Below are 20206 nucleotides of genomic sequence, written 5' to 3'. Positions count from 1 at the left end.
ATTTGAAATGAAAAACTTTAAAAAAAGAAAAATAATAAAACTGGCACACAAATGTATGCAGGGCATTGACATCAGGTTCTCATCAGGAATACAAAATATAGGCTTCTGCCCTCGTGTGTTCTTCAGACTTGGCGTACATGTTGCTTTTTTGCAAAATATCCTACAGTGCAAACTATCCCCCAATAATGTATCTATTGGGCAGCATGATCGGTCTTTTAACATGCCAAAAGTGATCTTTCTATATTAGCCAATTACACAGTAGAAGCCATAAACAAGTACAAAGAAAAATAGCATTCCAAACTAGAAGAATTAGAGTATAGTAGAGTAGAGTAGGAAGAGTAGAATTCCAGGCTAAAAAATGTTCCCTTCTAACACCTGTTATGACTAACTTGTGTAAGAAAGATCTGTATATTTACCTATTTTCAGACTTCTCCAGTCTGGTCACTTGATCCAGTCCCCTGTGTCAGTCAGTGGTGGCTGCAGGGGAGAAAAGGGAGCGCTAAAAAAAGATGAACCATGTGAGCCCATGGGTGACATCAATGCTTCCAAGCATTACCAGATGTTATCGAGCATTGCTGGCTGACATAAGTGAAATCATGTTATCAGGTCAGAGTGGCCTGAAAGTAGGTAAGAATCTTTCTCACACAGGTCAGTCAGAATAGGTGTTAGGAGGGGGGAGTAGTTAGGTTTACCTGAAATTCTACTTTTAAAATGTCAGGACAAAAAGACATCATTACTAGACTTCTTTTGACCAATCCTGGCCTTGGTGTTTAAAAAAAAAAAAAAAACTAAAAAATATGTAAGTCAGCAGAAAATGTGACCACATTCAAACAAGCAAGATAGGAAAAAAATGAAAGAAGTTGCAAGAATAAAAATATTTTTTTTCATTACAATACAGACATGTATTTACTTCCCATATGAATGAGCCTTGAACACAAAGTTAGGTACAGGCGGTCCCCGAGTTACAAACAAGATAGGGACTGTAGGTTTGTTTTTAAGTCAAATTTGTTTGTAAGTCGGAACAGGTACATTTTTTACGTTTAGCCCCAGCCAAAAGAATAATTTTTAAGTTTTTTGGATAGCATAGGGAAGGGTTAACATCCCAGTACCATTTGTTTTGCTGTCTGTACCCCTGTTCAGAAGATTTCACCTCACTTTCTGTCCTTATGACAACTGGATTTTGAAAATGTTGGGTTGTTGTGGAAACAAGGATTAGTGATAACGTTTCAGTGGAGACACCTTTTCCCATGAGAACTCTTACAGGAGTGAATTTCCCTTCCTAGATTAGGGTAGATTTCCTCACACTTCCTGTTGTCTCCCTTTGTTTGTAAGTAGGAGTCGTTTGTAAGTCGGATGTTTGTATCCCGGGGACTGCCTGCAGTGGAAACTTTCTTTTTACTTGCCATGTGGCCTACTGGAAAACAACAACCCTACTGTGGGAACTCTCCTTGAGAAACTGTAAGCCCTCTGTGAAATCATACATGACTGCTGATTTGCATTTAAATACAAAGATTCCATTTTAAGATTTGAATCTAATTTCCTTAGAAAATGTAGAATGAAAATGGACTCATAAAAGGAAGTCAGTTCAGAGACATCACTGTAAAAACAAAGACTGGGATTGTCCCAAAACTGGCTAACATCAATGCATTTTTTACCTAATATGATGCAATAAAAGCTTAAAGATTGGATCAAGTTTGGATGCTGACATTATTTGCCTTTGGGGAGAAGATGCTGCTGTGCACCACCTGCTGTGGTTCAGTCCTGATATTGCACTAGAAAGGTGAGTTGACCACTGTCTTTCTATGTCAAGAAGCAATAAACATTATTGACCTAACAATAATGGTGCTGATGGGAACTTAACATCCAAAAAGCAAAAATACCAAAAGGGAAAAGACATTGATACAGAAATCCTGTATTTTTCTTCTTTGACTTTGTCTAAATGTACAACTAAACATCCATATATGATGCTCTAGACCAGCCTTTCTCAACCTTTTCAACACAGAGGAACCCTTGAAATAAATTTCTGGTCTCGGGGAACCCCTGCTAAAAATTTTAAATCTACAACTCATGACACATTAGTGTGACAGTCAGTGGAAAGAATGCTCCTTACTCTTGTCATTGGGAAGAATTACCCCCTTGCAGATTGCTAAAAGGAGCAATGGTGTCATTGGGAACTTATCTGAGAGGCAGAAATTGCTCAAGGAACCCCTAGCAACCTCAAGAGGAACCCTAGGGTTTCATAGAACCCTGGTTGAGAAACCCTGCTCTAGACATATAACAAATCTGGTTACTATGTGATGCAGCCTACAGTAGACACAAAACTTCTTTATCTTCCCTAAGTCAAATCATCCTTCATTTGTTCTCACGTACTAGCCCTCCCAGACACTGCAACTCACAGTTTGAGGGTTTCAATAACAAAGGCAGTACTGTCAATCTAGAAAGCAATAGGCAGGACTAGGTGTGGCAATAGCCTTACTCAAAAGTTCCAAGCTTGTCAACCACCAATGAAAATGCTGACAGCCACCCCCGCAATATTTTTTATCTTATTGTAGTGCAAGCAGGCATACCCTACATGCGAGTGTCAACTCTGTTTTTAATTCAGGAGCAGTGCAGTATTGTTGCCACCCCATCACAGAAATCTGCATTAGGACAAATTCATTAGCAGGATCAACAAGAACCAGGCAGATGCACTTATGTGTAGGTCCTGCACCACCTATTTTGTTTTTATTGGAGATAAAGTTCCTACTTGAAGTGCAATATTGGCTTTGCAGGAGGAGTATAATTCATTTTAAGCTCATGATTAAAGTAACATCGCAAAATCTGTATATCCCAAATATTACAACAGCAGAAACAACTTGCGCATTAGGAAAATATATGCTTTCCTTTTTGGTTAAGTTATATGCTTCTGTATGCTTTTCAGACTAATGTGGAAGGTTTCATCTATTGAGTTAATATTTGATTTCATGAGTTGATGAAACCAAATTTTTAGACTAAATGAATATTTAGTGTATTTGAGACTCAGTTGGTACAGGTTTGAAACAATTTCTATTATATACATAAACTATTAGTTTGGGTTAAACAATGTCTGTGTCCTTATTTTGCTGTGTAAAATGTTGGAACATTACAGTCACATTGATGTTCATTGTTCACATTATCATCCTTGTAGTTTCCTGCATAGCTGCATGCAAGAGGAGAAAGTTTTCTCTTAATATAGTGAAATTAATTCTGTATGCCTGCAGCAAAAACAGGTGGGCTGCATTTAAGGGCGAGGTTTAAATTTGGCTGACTCTTAGGTTCCAAGCAGATCTCTGACATTTGGATTTAGGATGAGTCCAGAATTAATGACCAGTATGTTTATAAGTTTTAGCCCACTGTCAGCTGAAAACAGGTCACGGGAGTGCAAAAAAATCCATAGGAGAAAAGCTTTGGCACTACTCCTTTATATTTATAAAGCATTTTTGTGTTTAACATTAAAAGTAAAACTTACTGATATTCCAATAGAGGTAAAAAATAATGCCTTATAATTTCTCAACACAATGCTTGGTCTGTCTACTTATTTGGTTTTACTATGAAATTTGCCTACCTATATTTGTACATTTTATAAAGTTTTACTCATGGGGTCCAAATCAATGTGTGGACAAGCATAGAAAATAATGTACCATCATTTTAATTTCTATACTTGTCATAAAAGTTATGGGTGTCATTACGGCAGCAAATAAGCAGATGGCATAGTAATATCCTTGACAGTATGCCAGGTAATAGAATTAAGGGGGGAAGTGATAATAAAGCCAAGAGAATTGAAATATATATTGAAAAGTCGTTAAATAATTTTTGGGACATAAAGAAGACACATGTGCTTTGGATAGGTAGATTATGTTATCATCGACATATGGGTGTACTGAAGGCTAGGGAAGAAATGTTTCATAAGAGTAGTAGCACCGTTTGGGATCACCTTTAAAGCTTAATACTGCCAGCTCAGCACTGATAATATAATATTAATTAAAAGCAACATAACATTAAAAATAATGGAAATGTTTTCATCTGACATAAAATTGCATAGGCATTTTAGCAGAGGTGAATGCAGTATTAAGATATTAAAAATGTTGGCATTATTTACAGCAAAAAAAACAAAGTACAGACAGAAGTGTAGAGAAAAACAGCCAGTAAGTACCATATACAGAAGATAAAAAACCGATAGCAAGAGCAGAGGTAAAGGGGAATTTTGAATAATCACACATAGAAACAGAAAGAAAGAATGAAATTAATTCAGGTTATATTCATTTATATGGTTTGAATATTATCAAGAGAATTTGCATTGTAGTAATTATGGTTTTATTTCCGGTTCAAGTGAAAGCAACATAAATAACTGAAGTATGCTATTTAAACACTTGTGCTCTGTGACCAAGGTGAGTTAATGTTAGGGTAGCCTTTTTCCTTTTTAAAGGAAAAATACATTTGAAAACTCCCCAAACACCACTGTAGATTATTATTGATAATTGTTTATGGCCTGCATGGTAAATGGTGTTGTGTATGATTAACCAATATAGTACCTAAAGCTGGTTATTGGACAAATAAAAACAGACAAAAAATATATTTATTTTTTACTTAAGTCTTAAAGCTAAATTATATACACATGAAACAGAACACTTAAATGTTTCTTTCTGTTACAAATTTTGCAAAAATAAAAAAATTAAATAAACACCACAACAGAAAACAGTTTTTTTGTTTTTGCCAAAACAGCAAAAGTAAGTACAAATAAATATATATATTTTATAAATTTAAATTGAAAAGTTGTCTTTGGGGGTCTAAGTATAACTGGGGTCTGAGGAGATATATTTTTATCATGCAATCTAAAATTGGGTTTCTATTTATTTAGGAAGAAGTCGTATTTGCTACCCAAAAGCAACACTACAATAATTCGCCTTGTAAAAATGTAAAGTTTAATAGACACAGGTATGTTGGAAATTGTGTCTGATTGACTGAATATTCAGAATGTTGTTATTGTATCATAATATGTGTGGTGTATGTGTGGAATGGAAAACTGATCATTAATTAAGACCTAAAGCTTAGAGGGATTGTAGAGTCTTATTACTTTTTTTTTTTTAATAACCAACGGATTTATACTTACCTGCTCTGTACAAGGAAATTGCACAGAGCAGCTCTGAACCTCCTCTTCTCAGGTCCCCCACTGGCACTCCAGGCTCCTCTTCTCGGTGTGCCACCATGGGAGGCAACTTCCATAGGCATCCATAGACACAGACAGCATGGCTTGGCCCAGCCCCCCATGCCACCTTCACAGGATTTGACTGACAGCAGTCTCAACAAAGCCTGTGAGACCAGGAAGAGAGAGCCGCTACAGACGAGAACAGCACTGGATAAAGTGAGGCTTAAGAACCACTTTAATTTTGGTCAAGCAATTAAGTACACAGTTGCATATATATACTGTATAATATGTATTGTTTATATATTTTTTCACATATAGGTGGGGACCAACCAAATTCTACTTTGCCAGTCTCATGATGCAGCTAGCCAAGCCAGATCCTTCACTGCAGCAGCACAGCCTGGACCTCCATATCTGATTTGAGAGTGAAGCAACAAAAGCATACTAATGGGTTATTTTCCAGATTTTTCTGCACTTTTCTTCTGTTGCCAGGTTTCCTGTTAGCACAAATTGATTGACAGCAAGTGCTGCTGTGCAAGGGGTTTCAGGAAGCTGATATCAGGACAAATGTTGGTACTTACAGCAGTTCCTTTTAAAAGTAAATTTAGATTGTTTAAAGAAGATTTAACCAAATTAATTGGTATCATTTTACATTTCTGTAGTTTGGCATTGAAAAACAATAAAGCAAATAAAATCCACAAAATTGGTGTCAAGAACTAGACAAATCAACAACCGTTGGCTTCTGCTGCTGTCAATTAAAGCCTGTGAGGAGAGAGCAGGTGGCGTGGCCAAGCTGTGTGTGTCAATGGATACACTGAGCCTGGCTAAGGATTGAGCCCACATGAGTGCCCCTATAACAAGTGGCTTGCTCTGGGGGTACTTGGAAAGAAGAAGGAGCCAGGAGTGCCGGCGGGGACCCTAGGAGAGGAGATAGGGGGCTGTTCTGTGAAAAACAATTGCACAGAGCAGATAAGTATGACATGTTTGTTATTTTTAAAAATCCTTTACAATCCCTTTAATCCAACAGCAGCAAAACAAGTGTTTAAACTGGCAGTTCCTTTTCGAGAAAAAATCTCAAGTGATCATAGTTATTGAAGCACACAGAAGACAAACGCAAAACAGACCTTGATTTTTCTAACTGTGTGTGTGAGACAGAGGCCTTGTTATCACCTTGAAACATTAACCAAAGTGAGAAATAGTAAAAAAAAAAATAGGTACAGCTGGATTTGCCAAACAGAAAATGCCTTTAAGGGATTGTGTTTAGTAAAGCATGAAATGTAAATGTAAAATGTAGGGATAGCTGTTGTTAGTAGAACATTGCAACATATATCTGAGGATGATGATGAAAAATAGGAATGAGAAGCACTTTGGCTAGTGGCGATGCTCTCATAAATATACACCCTTGAAGTGCTTTTGAATGAGAACTATGTATTATGACATAGCCTCTCCTTTTGGATTTTCACAAGGGAGTCTGGAAGAGCTACAAAGCAACATAGGGGAGTGAAAATTCTGTTTTGCGTCTTATTCTGGGTCAAACTTTGAACCAGGTGACTCAGTTTACTTATTTATATAGCATGTTTAAATACTGCATGTTACTTTACATACGTCTGCAAATCATGTTTATTTTGAGAGGAAGTATAGAACGATATTCCCAAGAGTCCATTATTATTGTCAACCAATGTAATGACTCCCTCAAATGTCTTTTATACACAAATTTCATTACAAATCACTTGGTGATTAATATTGGTCCACATCAGACTGCTGCAAAAGTTGATAGATTTCTTGGAAGCTTGGGCGATCTTTGGTTTCTCTTCTCCAACAGCTTAGCATGAGTTTGTAAACTGGATCTGGGCAAATGGCTGGCTGAGGAAGGTATACCTAACCAGATACAGAATCAGAGATTTATTATAATTGTTAGTAATATTGCAATTATTTTAGTACAGATGAGAAATGCATGGGAAGGAAGACATCTGGAAGAAAGAGCCAAAGAGGACAATAATAGAAAAGTCTAAATTATTTATTTCAAGTGCATAAAGGGATGTCACTAAAGACATGGTTTGACGAGTTTAGTGTGTACAAACTTAAATGGTCTGCAAAGAACCCTGCCTTCGACATCACTAAACACCTTTGGAAAAAAAAGAAATTGCAGGCCAGGTTCTCTCAGCCAACATTTGTACCTGACCTTTGACTGAAGGGGCATAAATTCCCACAGGCACACTCCAAAATCTTGTGAAAGGCCTTCTGGGAAAAGACTGTCAATCTCTTCCCTGAAGGTCCATATAAAGGAAAAGGGACTTTTCTTCCTCATGTCAGGACCTCCACTAAGGTAGAACCAGGACTTGGATCAAGAAGAAGTCTAAAAGGCAGTAGGGTACAGGATGCAGGGCAGGAGCAAGACCAGGGTCAGGATCAGAATAAACGGCATGCAGCTTCTGGCAGCAGAGCAAAACACTAGAGTGAGAGGTACTAGTAGGGGCAGACCTAAATACCCTCCCATCAGCTGGCATCATAAGGAAGATAATTGATGGGATCTGATGGCTGCTGGGAAGCACAGTGCCACCAACAGGTGATCCGGGTCCTGACATATAATCTGGCACATCAATAAGATCTAGTGGAATCCAATAGAAAAACTCAGAAGATGCCCCACAGCTGGGAGTGAGACTTACTCGTTAAAAGGGCAGTACCCTCTTCATCAGACCTTCACACCAGAATACTACTTTACATAGTTCCAATCCTCCCCCTCTTTAATCCTAAAGAGCCAACAATTTTTTTGTGCATATTTGCTTATTTTGTTTTGTTTTTTTCCACAGTCCAGCTCACCCCCTACCTCCATTTTTGCCTAGGCAAAAATGAAGTCAAGGGAACACAAGTGGGTTCTTCTAAATGCAGCATTGATTGGTTTAAAAGGAATAAATATCCACTTACATTTAGTAGGATATTAACAAGCATATCATGTAAAGAGTCGACATCTGTGGTCATAGGATTCAGAGGAATGAATCCAGATGGAATACACACAGCCACTGGTCAGAGATCTGACAGTGGGGCAACCTTTGTAGCGATATTTCTCAAGCCTGAGGCTTGGGAAAAAGGTGTTACTATCTCAAAATGTGTAGCCATGCCCCCTTCACACCCGCAGTGTCTGATGACAATGCACTATTCCCAACGTACATGCTCCTGTAAAAGTGGCTGTATGTATAAGTGGGTGCTGAAGCGACCACTGGCTTGAGCAGTGAACAATCAGAGTGAGAAATGTCACCAGCACACCATAGGTCTCCAAAATTGGGTCCAAAGCTTGATTCAGCGATCACAACGTTACATCAATCAGCAAAGTTTCAGAGCCACGCAGAACCCCTTCATTAGGCATGTGACATTACTTGCAATGAGTCTGATGTCATGACATTACTATGGAAGTCACTAGATTTATGACCCCAGATCTCTGACAATATGGCCCCACTGTAGTCCAGGCTCTACAGGAATCTTGACAATAATGTTGGGATCTGCCAAGATGCCTGACTGGCAGCTTGCTCAGCCTCTCAGTGCGCTGCTGAGAGCCTGAGTCAGCCACTCCTGCTTTCTCCACAGTCTGGTGCTCCAGTGAGCGCTAGATAGGGCGGAGCACAGAGTGGTAACTGACAGTGACTGCTCTTTGCTCAGAGCAGACCCAAGAACAGAGTAATCAGTGGTCTTTGACCATTCAGTTCTCAGTGTAGAGCCGCCAGGGGACAGCTGCGGCATTGGATCGATTCTGTATCTACAGTGCATAGGTGAGTATGAATGTTTGTTATTTTTGAATCCCGCACTCTTTTAAATATTGTGTTAAACTATACAAATATATTCTGTTACCTGTTTTCCCTGGTCTCTGAATAATTCTCCTGTGTTCTCAATGACTTGTTCATCAGACATTTCACTGTAGGGTTGCTCCCGACAAAAAGTCAGCATCTCCCATAAAGTAACTGCAAATGCCCACACGTCGCTTGCTGTTGTAAATTTTCCCTATGGTTAAAGTGTAAAGATTCATATTAATCAGTTTTATTACTTTTTTTTTTACAAATCATACACATAAAATTATATACTGTAAAAAGTCTTCACACCCCTGTTAAAATATCAGGTTTATGTATGTAAAGTAAGGAAATGAGACAAAAATAAATCATTTCAGAACTTTCCCCCCTTTATAGTGACATATAAACTGTACAACTCAGTTTAATTTTTTTTCTTTTTGTGGGGGGGTAAAAATAAAAAACAAAATTAATGTGGTTGCATAAGTGTACACACCCTCTTATGACGGGGATGTAGCTGCATTCAGAATTAGGCAATCACATTCAAACTCATGTTAAATAGGAGTCCCTACACACCTGCCATCATTTAAAGTGCCTCATATTAACCCCAAATAAAGTTCAGCTATTCTAGTAGGTCTTTCCTGACATTTTCTTAGTCGCATCCTACAGCAAAAGCCATGGTCCGCAGAGAGCTTCCAAAGCATCGGAGGAATCTCATTGGTAAAAGGTTTCAGTCAGGAGAAGGGTACAAAAGAATTTCCAAGGCATTAGATATACCATGGAACACAGTGAAGACAATCATCATCAAGTGGAGAAAATATGGCATTGACATTACCAAGAACTGGCCAAGAGGCTTGCAGCAATATTGAAGGAGCTGCAGGAATATCTGGCAAGTACTGGCTGTGTGGTACAAGTGACAACAATCTCTAGTATTCTTCATATGTCTGGGCTATGGAGTAGAGCGGCAAGACGGGAACCTTTTCTTAAAAATAGAAACATCCAAGCCCGGCTAAATTTTGCAAAAATCTAAAGTCTCCCAAAAGCATGTGGGAAAATGTGTTATGGTCTCATGAAACCAAGGTTAAACTCTTTGGCCATAATTCCAAAAGATATGTTTGGCTACACATCACCAAAAGAACACCATACCCACAGTGAAGCATGGTGGTGGCAGCATCATGCTTTGGGGTTGTTTTTCTTCAGCTGGAATAAGGGCCTTAGTCAAGGTAGAGGAAATTATGAAAAGTTCCAAATACCAGTCAATAATGGCACAAATGGCAACTAGAAAGCTGAACATGAAGAGGAACTTCATCTTTTAACAAGACAACGACCCAAAGCATACATCCAAATCAACAAAGGGATGGCTTCACCAGAAGAAGATTAAAGTTTTGGAATGTCTCAGCCAGAGCCCAGACCTAAATCCAATTGAAAATCTGTGTTATGATCTGAAGAGGGCTGTGCACAGGAGATGCCCTCACAATCTGACAGATTTGGAGTGTTTTTGCAAAGAATAGTGGGCAAAAATTGCCAAGTCAAGATGTGCCATGCTAATACCCAGAAAGACTGAGTGCTGTAATAAAATCGAAAGGTGCTTCAACAAATTATTAGTTTATGGGTGTGCACACTTATGCAACCATATTATTTTAGCTTTTTATTTTTACTTCCCTCCACCTAAAAGATTTCAGTTTGTTGTTCAACTGAGTTGTACATTTTTTGAGTCACATTAAAGGTGGAAAAAATTCTGAAATCTTTGTCTCATTTTTTTACATCACGGTAATTTGCCATTTTAACAGGGGTGTGTAGACTTTTTATATCCACTGTATACTATTTTTTAAAAATAAGGCACAGCAGTTTTTTTATTTTGAAAAGTTAAATTATTATCATAATACTTTGTATTCAATGTTTAACAAAAGAAGCGGTGGGCAAATATTGATCATTGACTAACACTATTGCCTTTTCAATTCTTAAATGTTCTATTCTGATTACAGATTTATCTGCACTAAGTTTGCATGTTTGTTTGTGTGTCATTTCTCTGGGTGCTAATATTGTTTTACTCAGTTCAAATGTATGTTAAAGTTAATTGAATACTGCCTATATTAGCCCTAAAAGATTTGCATGAATGTAATAAAAATATTACATTGTAAGAACTTCTAAGAAAGTTCTTTTCTAATTTTCTAATTATTTTCTAATTAAGCTGTATACTATCTTTATTAACTGCAAATTATTTTAGGGCTGTGTAGAGAAAAGAAAGAGAATACAAAAAAAAAATACTATGAAAAAGTTCTATGAAAATATGCTCTCTTTAGATTATGACATGATTTAGATTACATATAGTGGAGATCTACTTGACTATTACAAGCCTCTCAACAGTGAGGCCTCATGCACACGCTGCTCTGTACGCTGAAATGTTTTTTTTTTCTGCTTCTAAATGCCCTTGCATGTTAGCCTATCTGTCCATGCATGTTTAGAGGAGTTTAGATGTGGCGCATTTAGAGTCAGAAAAAAACCCCAATGTTAGTGCATCCAGGAGCAGCAGCATCTTGGCAGAAAAAATGCTGTGTGTAAAGGCGTCTAAACGCGTGTTTATACTAGGTGCATTTAGCTCTGGAGCGTTAATTCAATTCATAGCCAGAATAAACTATTATTTTGGTCAATGAAATAAATTAACGCCCAAGCACTTGATGTGCTTAAACGCATTACACGCATATACAAGCATTTTTCCAGCCAAAACACTGCTGCCAGGAGGAAAGGCATCTAGGAGAGATAGCAAAATGTGTGCAAGAGGCATTCCTGGATCCTGAATTAGGGTTTGAACTCAAAAACTATGACACTGTGCCTGGAAATATGGACTTCTGGATTTAAAAATGCTCATTATCACTTTGCCTGGACAAACCTCAAAAACTTAATGTTGTAATATTGGTGTATCATTGATGAGCATTATATTGTACTAGTAAACACTGACAATTGTGTCTTGTGCACTGAATTATAAAAATGAAACTGCTGCTTTTACTCACCATTAAGATGCTTTCCCAAGACATCCATCGTATAGGGAGCACAGCCCTCCCCTGGATTCTATAATAATCACCACTGTACAAGTTCCGACTCATTCCAAAATCAGCAATTTTGATTGTATAATTCCTACCAACAAGGCAATTCCTTGTTGCAAGGTCTCGATGTACAAAGTTAAGGGAAGAAAGGTATTTCATGCCAGAAGCAATCTGTGCAGCCATGTATCTGAGGTCTGAGTAGCTGGAAAACATGTATTTTGTCAATCAGTCAAAGATTGTGTTGCTTTTGTAAGAGAAGAGGTGCAACTTCACTCTGGATAGAAAAGTTTAAACATTCCGAAAGAGTTTCTGGCTACCTAGGACATGACTTTATTAATAATACTACATATCAATGCTCTTAGAAAATGTATAGGGAAATAAAGTTAACCATTCACCAGATCATACCCAGAGCTAGAAAAAAAAAAGTTTTGTAAGCATATAATAAATCACAACATTCTTACTTGATGCTCTGCTTGGCATTTGACTGTTCTCTGTCTGCTGGCTGACGAGATAGGAACTGGTTTAAATCTCCATTTTCCATGTATTCTGTAATCATGCATAGCGGGTCCTCAGTAATACACACAGCCAGTAGTCGAATTATATTGGGATCCTTTAATCTAGACATTATTTTTATCTCCTTGAGAAAATCGTTTCTGTTAAAGTGAAAAGAACAAGTCATATTGTAATGTAAAGCCATATTACAATTATGGTAGGTCTTTTTGAGAGTTCAATCTACCAAAAAGTGTATTTATAGTCGGCTGTTTTTTAAATAAGAATTTATTAAGAATTCAACAAAGCATAGTTACTTAGTTTGGCATTAGCAAGACCTGTAAGGTGTGAAATAGGAATATGGGGGTTGTTGGGATCACTAACCGGTCAATGTTTAGAAACGTATCCAAACTCCATTACTCAGCCGTTCTAAAGTTATTTACTTTAAAAATATAGTATAACTGGCTCTCTCCCTGAGTTAAGGTTAGATACTCTGGGTTCCATACTCAAACTGAAATTAATTTTGTTGACAAATTATTAGAGGGACCCTGCCAAAGGCTGGAGTGTCTGTCTGTAATCTAGATTTAAAATTTTCAGCTAGGCTGTAACCACCCTGTGCTTTGATATTGTTATCTGGGTTTGTTAAGGAAGTCTAGGGTCACAGCCTACAGTTTCATTGTATAAGATCAGCACTGTAATAGCATTACAAACATTAATTAGCAGAAAGAAGGATAATCGGTCACTGTCATAGGAAGTCCCGCCTCCTATGATAGACAGCACAGTGGCCCAATGCCGAGACGTGTGACGTCTGTCATAGCCGCAGGGACTTCAGATCACAGCGGCCGCTCGTCCTCCCTTCTCCTCGGCCCGGCCCGCCCCCGCTCTGTGCAATGGCGCTGTCGATGCAGCAATACTGGACACAGCACTGGCGAGGCAGCAATACAGGACACTACGCTGGCAAGGCTGCATTGCTGGACACTACGCTGTCGAGGATGCATTGCTGGACACTACGCTGGCGAGGCTGCATTTATGGACACTGCACTGATGAGGCTGCATTCACAGGCACTGGTGAGGCTGCATTTTATTAAAAAAAAAAAAGTTCAAAGCTGTTTATTTCAAATTTAAGCTTTTTTCCTAAAAATTCCCTCCTAAAATTGAGGTGCATGTTATACGCCGGTGAGTGTTATACGACGATAAATACGCAAATTTAAACTTTCTTGAAAAATCTTGTTTAATTTTATGACTTCTGCCTGTCTGCTGACTATCTCATTCCACAACTTCCTGGACTCCCTGCATTCTTTGTGCCTTCTCCTCTGCTGTTTACATTCTATTTCTAAGGACTACATATCCCTGATGCCTTGTGCCTGCAAGCTGTGATTGCTGTACAGACTCCGCCTCCCGAAACTCCTCTCTCAACACTGTAGTTCAGATTGCAGGCTCTGTGATTTCTGTGACACAGCAGTAACTACACACAGGGAATAGTACATTTGTGTCACAGAACAGAAGAAAATGTGTAGGGATCTTAACCACTTAAGGACCAAGCCTATTTCTAACCCCTTTTTTCAAGTTAAAATCTGTATTTTTTGCTAGAAAATTAATTAGAAGCCCCAAACACTATATAATATTATATATATATATATATATATATATATATATATATATATACAGTATATATATATATATATTAGCAAAGACTCTAAAGAATAAAATGGCGGTCGTTGAAATATTTTTTGTCACAAGGTATTTGCTCAGCGGTCTTTCAAACGCAATTTTGTGGGAAAAAATACACTTCACTGAATTAAAAAAAACTAAACAATAAAGTTAGCCAAATTTTTTGTATATTGTGAAAGATGATGTCAGACCAAGTAAATAGATACATAACATGTTACGGTTTAAAATTGCGCAGACTCGTGGAGTGGCGACAAACTACGGTAATCAAAAATCTCCATAGGCGACGTTTTAAAAAATTTTAACAGTCACCAGTTTAGAGTTACAGTTTGCTAGAATTATTGCTCTTGTGCTGACAATACCAGTGATACCTCCCATGTGTGATTTGAACACTGTTTACATTTGCGGGCATGACTTACGTATGCGTTTTCTTTGGTGCGCGAACTCACGTGGACAGGGGCGCTTTAAAAAAAAAAATTTCCTACTTATTTTAATTTTTTATTTTTAACTGTTCCTTTTAAAAAAAATAAATCACTTTTATTGCTGTCATAAGGAATGTAAACATCCCTTGTGACAGTAATAGTTACAGTTACTCTTTATGGAGGGATCAGGGGTCTGAAAGACAACAAACCCCTCCAATGCACTTCAAAGTATTCAAAATGCTTTTTTTTAATACTATCATTTTTTTTTTTTAAATCGGTGTCGTTAGCAGCCGAGTAAACCGGAAGTGACATTGATTCTGGGTTACTTGATTGGAGATCCTATGGAAGCCGAATCAGGCATCGTTTGGGACTCTGTCCAGCCAGTGGACATGCTGGCTGGTTGCACGGGTCTCCCGGTGGTACGGGAGACCAGGGCAGAGTGGCAGAAGCCGGCAGGAGAGGGGGACATCCCATCCTGCTCGCTAGGATAACGGCTGAGCGGCTGTCGAGCCGCATCAGTTGTTATCACCAGAAAGCCGACCGTCGGCTCTAAAAAACAGTGCAGGCATCACCCCGGTACAACCACTTCTTCAAGCTGATGTACAGGTACGTTGGTTTGCGGGAAGTGGTTAAAGTAGGTTTACAAACTTCAATACCGTTTAGATTATTAGAGGAGGTTAGAAATAAATGAAATACAATGTGGAAATGAATATTTGTTTTTACATTTTGGCTATACAATTTAAACCAAAAATGTTTTTTTACCTTAATGCATTCTCTGTATTAAGGTGAAAAATGCCCCACTACCTGTTCTACCCCCTGTCCCTTAAAACTTATCTGACTCCTCTCACTGCTCCAGCGCTGTCCTGGCTGCAGCGCCACTCCTCTCACTCCCTGGCCTTACAGGAGGAGGCAGCGGGGGTATAACTCACCAGTGTTGTGTGTATCTAAGAATGCACACAGCCCAGCTCAGGAGCATGCGCATGGGTGCCATCTTAGCACCTGGCTTGCTAAGGAGGCACCTGGAGCAGGGAGAAGTGGATATCCCCAGCAGGGTACACCAAAGAGGAGACTAAAAAAAATCCTTTAATGTTATTTTAAGTTTAAAGGTCTGCCCGTCTGCATTTAATCCTTTTATTGCAACCGCAATATGTTTTACGGCGGTGGCAACAGGGGGTTTTACACACAGTGGGGTGGATTTACTGGAGAATACAAAATCTGGTGCAGCTCTGCACAGAAACCAATCAGCTTCCAGGTTTTTTGTCAAAGCTTAATTGAACAAGCTGAAAATAGAAGCTGATTGGCTACTATGCACAGCTGCAATAGATATAAGTCTCCAGTTTTAGTAAATCAACCCCAGTGTGTATACTCCCCAAACTGATTGGCAGATGTACAGCCAACCGATCGCTTTCTGTGAGCCTTGGAGTGTGTCCCTCCCCCTGGCCCAACCCTCTTCACCCAATAAGCTTCACTGGTTCCGCTGTTCAACCTGCCTGGGGCCCACATGGCGCCTTGATAAAAAAAAAACAAAAAAAATCTCACATGTGTCCTAGTTCTTCTCTACTCTATTCAAAAGTTAAAAAAAAGTTTTGCCTTTAGTTATACTTTCAGAAGATGACTAGCACATTTTTCTATTATTTATTTGGACAAATAAAATAAGCAGTAAAATCCAGTATTTCTAGGTCCACTCTCTTCTGACCTTTAGATTTGTCACAGCTGTTAATGACAACGTTTTCCTTTCATTGCTTTCCTTCCCCTTATCGCATCAATTTTCAAAGTATATTGTAACATCACACTGGGTATGATAAAATGGGTACTAAAGCAATCAAAAAGCCCTCCAGCTCCTCAGTGCATAGCTCATAAAGTCCTTTTTAGAACAGAATGTATTCAAATGTCTCATTCCATAACATATAATAAAAATAAAAAAACTCTGTATGCAGTTTGGAATAAATGCCTGTATATTAAAACGTTATATTTGCACTATACAACAGCTGTTCTGGGTGTGCATCTGGTTGATTTGCATGGCTGTGTCCACTGTGCTGAAATGAGAATAATCATCTTATTTTTGGAAAATGTGATGGAATAAAACATATGAATACTTTCCACTCTAAGAAGACTTTAATGTGCTAAGTAAATTTGCAAACATTAGGGTTTCTTTTATTTCCTCCTCAAATAAAACTTGCTTAGCCGTGGTCTATCTCTAGCAGTACCACTTATGCTTATTACTAAAGCAGTGTCAGTAGGGACATGTGAAAAGCTGGGATGAAAATAAAATTGTAGCCAAGATTGCTTTCTTTAAATTAAGGCTTGGTGGTGCCCAGCCTCAAAAATCGTAGATTTATTATTATCCTTTGATAACAAGTCAATTGTGTTGGATGAATCAGCCTGCTTTTAGTTTGTTACAAACCTTTAATTTTCTGCAGGTGAAAGGCTGGTTCTGCTGGTTCAACCTTTCCAAACTGCACCAGTTGCTTTACTGTGGGATAAGGTAACATTAAAATACATTTTACCATATCAGTTTCATGTGTCTTTGTAAAAACTCCAGTAATCTCCTCCCCTGTTATAGTCCCACCTGTGATGCCATCAAAAGGAGCTGCGTGGGACATAGACATGACTCTTAGTGCCCCTGAACACCAATGATGGGGCATAATTTCCACTGACACAGGATCAACATTACTGCTGACACAGGGGTACTATTTTGGCTACTCACACAGGGGCATTTATTAGTCCACCTGATGCAGGGGCATGTTTTTACTCCCACTGACCACTAATGCAGGGGTATTTATTACTCCTACAGACAATTGACACAGGGGCATTTTTACTTTCACCTACTGCTGATGCAGTGGCATTTTTTTATTCCCACTGACCACTGATGAATAGGCATTTTTTAACTCCCACAACCCTCAAAGTAGGACTATTGGTTAAACTAGATGGACTTGTGTCTTTTTTTCAACCAGACTAACTATGTAACTATGGTTTTTTTTTCTTCCATTGACCAACAACATTTTTTTTTACTGCCATTACCCTTAATACCAAGGATTTTTAAAAAAAATTCTATTGACCACAGTTCAGCTCCCAAACAGTGTGATGGATAGTGAACTGGCCCTTTATTTAAAACATTTTGCTACCCTGCTCTAGGCACTGGTCCATGGCTGCCATTACAGTAAATGAATCCCTTAACTAGGTACAATTGTTATCCAATGACAATGGAAAAGCTATAAGAAATATGCGTTTGTGGGCCCAAATGTCTAAGTAAGATACTACATGTTTTGAAATCGTGATTCTGGTTCCCATTCTCAGATCAGTTAATTATTTAAATAAAGGGGGTCTACTGCGGATCTAGTGTACCCACAATTGTTCTATTTAAATTAATTATGCTATTAACAATTAAAGCATAGGAACTGGATTGTGGCAGCTGAGCAAGACTGAATCTCAGATTTGTTGCACTGATTTTTAATTTGATATTGTAGGTCTTGGTACACGTTAATATTCAAAGCAATACATGAAAATATATACATTTTATTTAATTTTTCAAATTCGGTACAAACCTTGCATTCTTATTGGCATCTGCTCTGAGCATTTTCACCGCTACAAGAGTGGGTTGCCAAACACTTTTGTCCAGAATCAAGTCCTTATCAAGAAAGTCTTCCACACCCTCAGCTTCACAAAGATGAACCTATGAATAGCAATAACATGGAGATAATACATAAAGGGCAAGCTACACAACATTTCTGTATTGAGATGGTGTTTCCGCAAAGAAAGAAGTTAGTATCTAAATTATACTGAAAACATATTCTCTGTACGGTAGCAAGGCATTTGTGTGGGTTGTAGAACAAGTGATTAGGGTTGAGCGGACACCTAGATGTCCGTGTTCGACGGGTTCGGCCGAACTTTAAAAAAAAGTCCGGGTCCGTGTCCCGGACTTTTACCGAACTTTTCCCGGACACCGAACCCCATTGAAGTCAATGGGGACCCGAACTTTAAGGCACTAAAATGGCTCTAAAACACCAAAGGAAAGGGCTAGAGTGCTGCAAATGACAGCAAAACGTAATTAAGAGCATGGCAAGTGCTCTGCAAACAAATGTGGATAGGGAAATAACTTAAAACAACAAAAAAAAACAGAAAAATAAAACAATGTTCTTCTTCATCTCTGAAGGACGAGGCCCATATGGAGTAGGAGGGAGGTTGAGGTGGTGGTGGATGTGGCGGTGACATAGGCGTGCGCACAGGGTGTGCTGGGTGTGCCTGGGCACACCCTAATCACCTAGGGCACATAGCATTGCCAGTGAGGAGATGGGAAAGATCTCCCTGGGACCTGCTCTGCTCTATTTCTCCTTGCCTACAGGTACATGGCCCCGATACATTACTCTCCCTGCTGGCAAACACATGCATGTGTATTTCAACTTTGGGGTGCACACCTTAATGCAATAGGCTGCGCACACCTATGGGCGGTGTAGGTGGAAGCGGCGGTGGAGGAGGACCAGGGCCGGATTAACAGCATCATGGGCTTGGTGCTGAGGATTTTGAAGGGCCTTAAGGGCCGTGCCTTGCCATGCACCCAGAGGAGGAAGGGTGCAGCCATGCATGCCTAATTCAACATGGGATGCTGTCTCTGAAGCCCATAAACACATCCATGCATCGCCAACTGTCCCTCCTTGTCCGGCCTTCACGCTGTGTGGGGAGGTTCTGAGGGTGCTGCCTGGGGAAGCGAGCATAGAAGCCAGACTTCTGTGTTTACAAGTGACAGAAGAGCGGTAACAGTGAATATGGCCAACCCGGGGCCTATATAAAAGGTAGGGGCCTGGAGCTGCAGCTCCAATAGCCCCTACATTAATCTGGCCCTGAGGAGGAGGACGAGGTAGCCAACACTGCTTCTTTTCAAAAATTTTAAATGAGGGTACACCCCAAAAGAGTGAGAAAGAGCAAAAATGGAACAATGGGTGGGTAAGGTCGGTATCCATTGCTATTCTGCATAAGGTACGGAAAAGTCCCGTGGGATCCATGCCTGGTTCATTTTAATGAACGTGAGCTTGTCCACATTGTCTCTGGACAGGCGGCTGCGCTTGTCTGTTATAACGCCCCCAGCCGTGCTAAATACCCGTTCAGATAATACACTGGCTGCAGGGCACGCCAGCACCTCCAAGGCGTAAAGGGCAAGCTCAGGCCATGTGCCCAATTTGGAGACCCAGAAGTTGAAGGGGGCAGACCCGTCATTCACTACATGTAGGCGTGTGCACACATACTGCTCCACCATGTTGGTAAAATGCTGCCTCCTGCTAAGACGTTCCATCTGAGCTGCTGGTGCTGCTGTTTGTTGTGGCGTGCTGACAAAGCTTTTCCACATTTCGGCCATGCTAACCCTGCCTTCTGAGGTGCTGGCGGTGCCCTGGTTGCGTTGGCGACCTCCTCCTCCTCCTCCTCTGCCTTGTGCTTCCACTGTGGCCCCGCTGTCAGATGGGAATGCCAGCAGCATGGCGTCTACCAGCGTGCGCTTGTACTCGCGCATCTTGCGATCGCGCTCCAGTGAGTGAATTAAGGACGGTACGTTGTCCTTGTAACGGGGATCCAGCAGCGTGGCCACCCAGTAATCAGCACAAGTTAGAATGTGGGCAACTCGGCGGTCGTTGTGGAGACACTGCAGCATGTAAT

The 20206-nt window shown here is 39.6% G+C and overlaps 1 protein-coding gene across 2 annotated transcripts in view; it reads right to left on the bottom strand.

The window, feature by feature from the left end:
* Positions 1-6713: 6713 nt before the first annotated feature.
* Positions 6714-20206, bottom strand: part of DDR2 (discoidin domain receptor tyrosine kinase 2) — a 167755-nt gene continuing 154262 nt past the window's right edge. For both annotated transcript variants that reach the window (XM_082264960.1, XM_082264961.1), the window contains 5 exons: positions 18106-18233; positions 12443-12634; positions 11949-12183; positions 9005-9154; positions 6714-7039 (listed from right to left, as the gene is read on the bottom strand). In XM_082264960.1, the coding sequence (XP_082121086.1) occupies positions 6899-7039; positions 9005-9154; positions 11949-12183; positions 12443-12634; positions 18106-18233 (846 nt within the window). In that variant the 3' untranslated portion in view covers positions 6714-6898. The remainder of the gene's footprint in view (positions 7040-9004; positions 9155-11948; positions 12184-12442; positions 12635-18105; positions 18234-20206) is intronic.

The sequence above is a fragment of the Pelophylax lessonae genome (assembly GCF_965119305.1).
Source record: "Pelophylax lessonae genome assembly, chromosome: 8".
NCBI lineage: Eukaryota > Metazoa > Chordata > Amphibia > Anura > Ranidae > Pelophylax > Pelophylax lessonae.
Note: the sequence above shows the minus strand (reverse complement) of the source record. Positions and strands in the feature narration are given on the sequence as shown.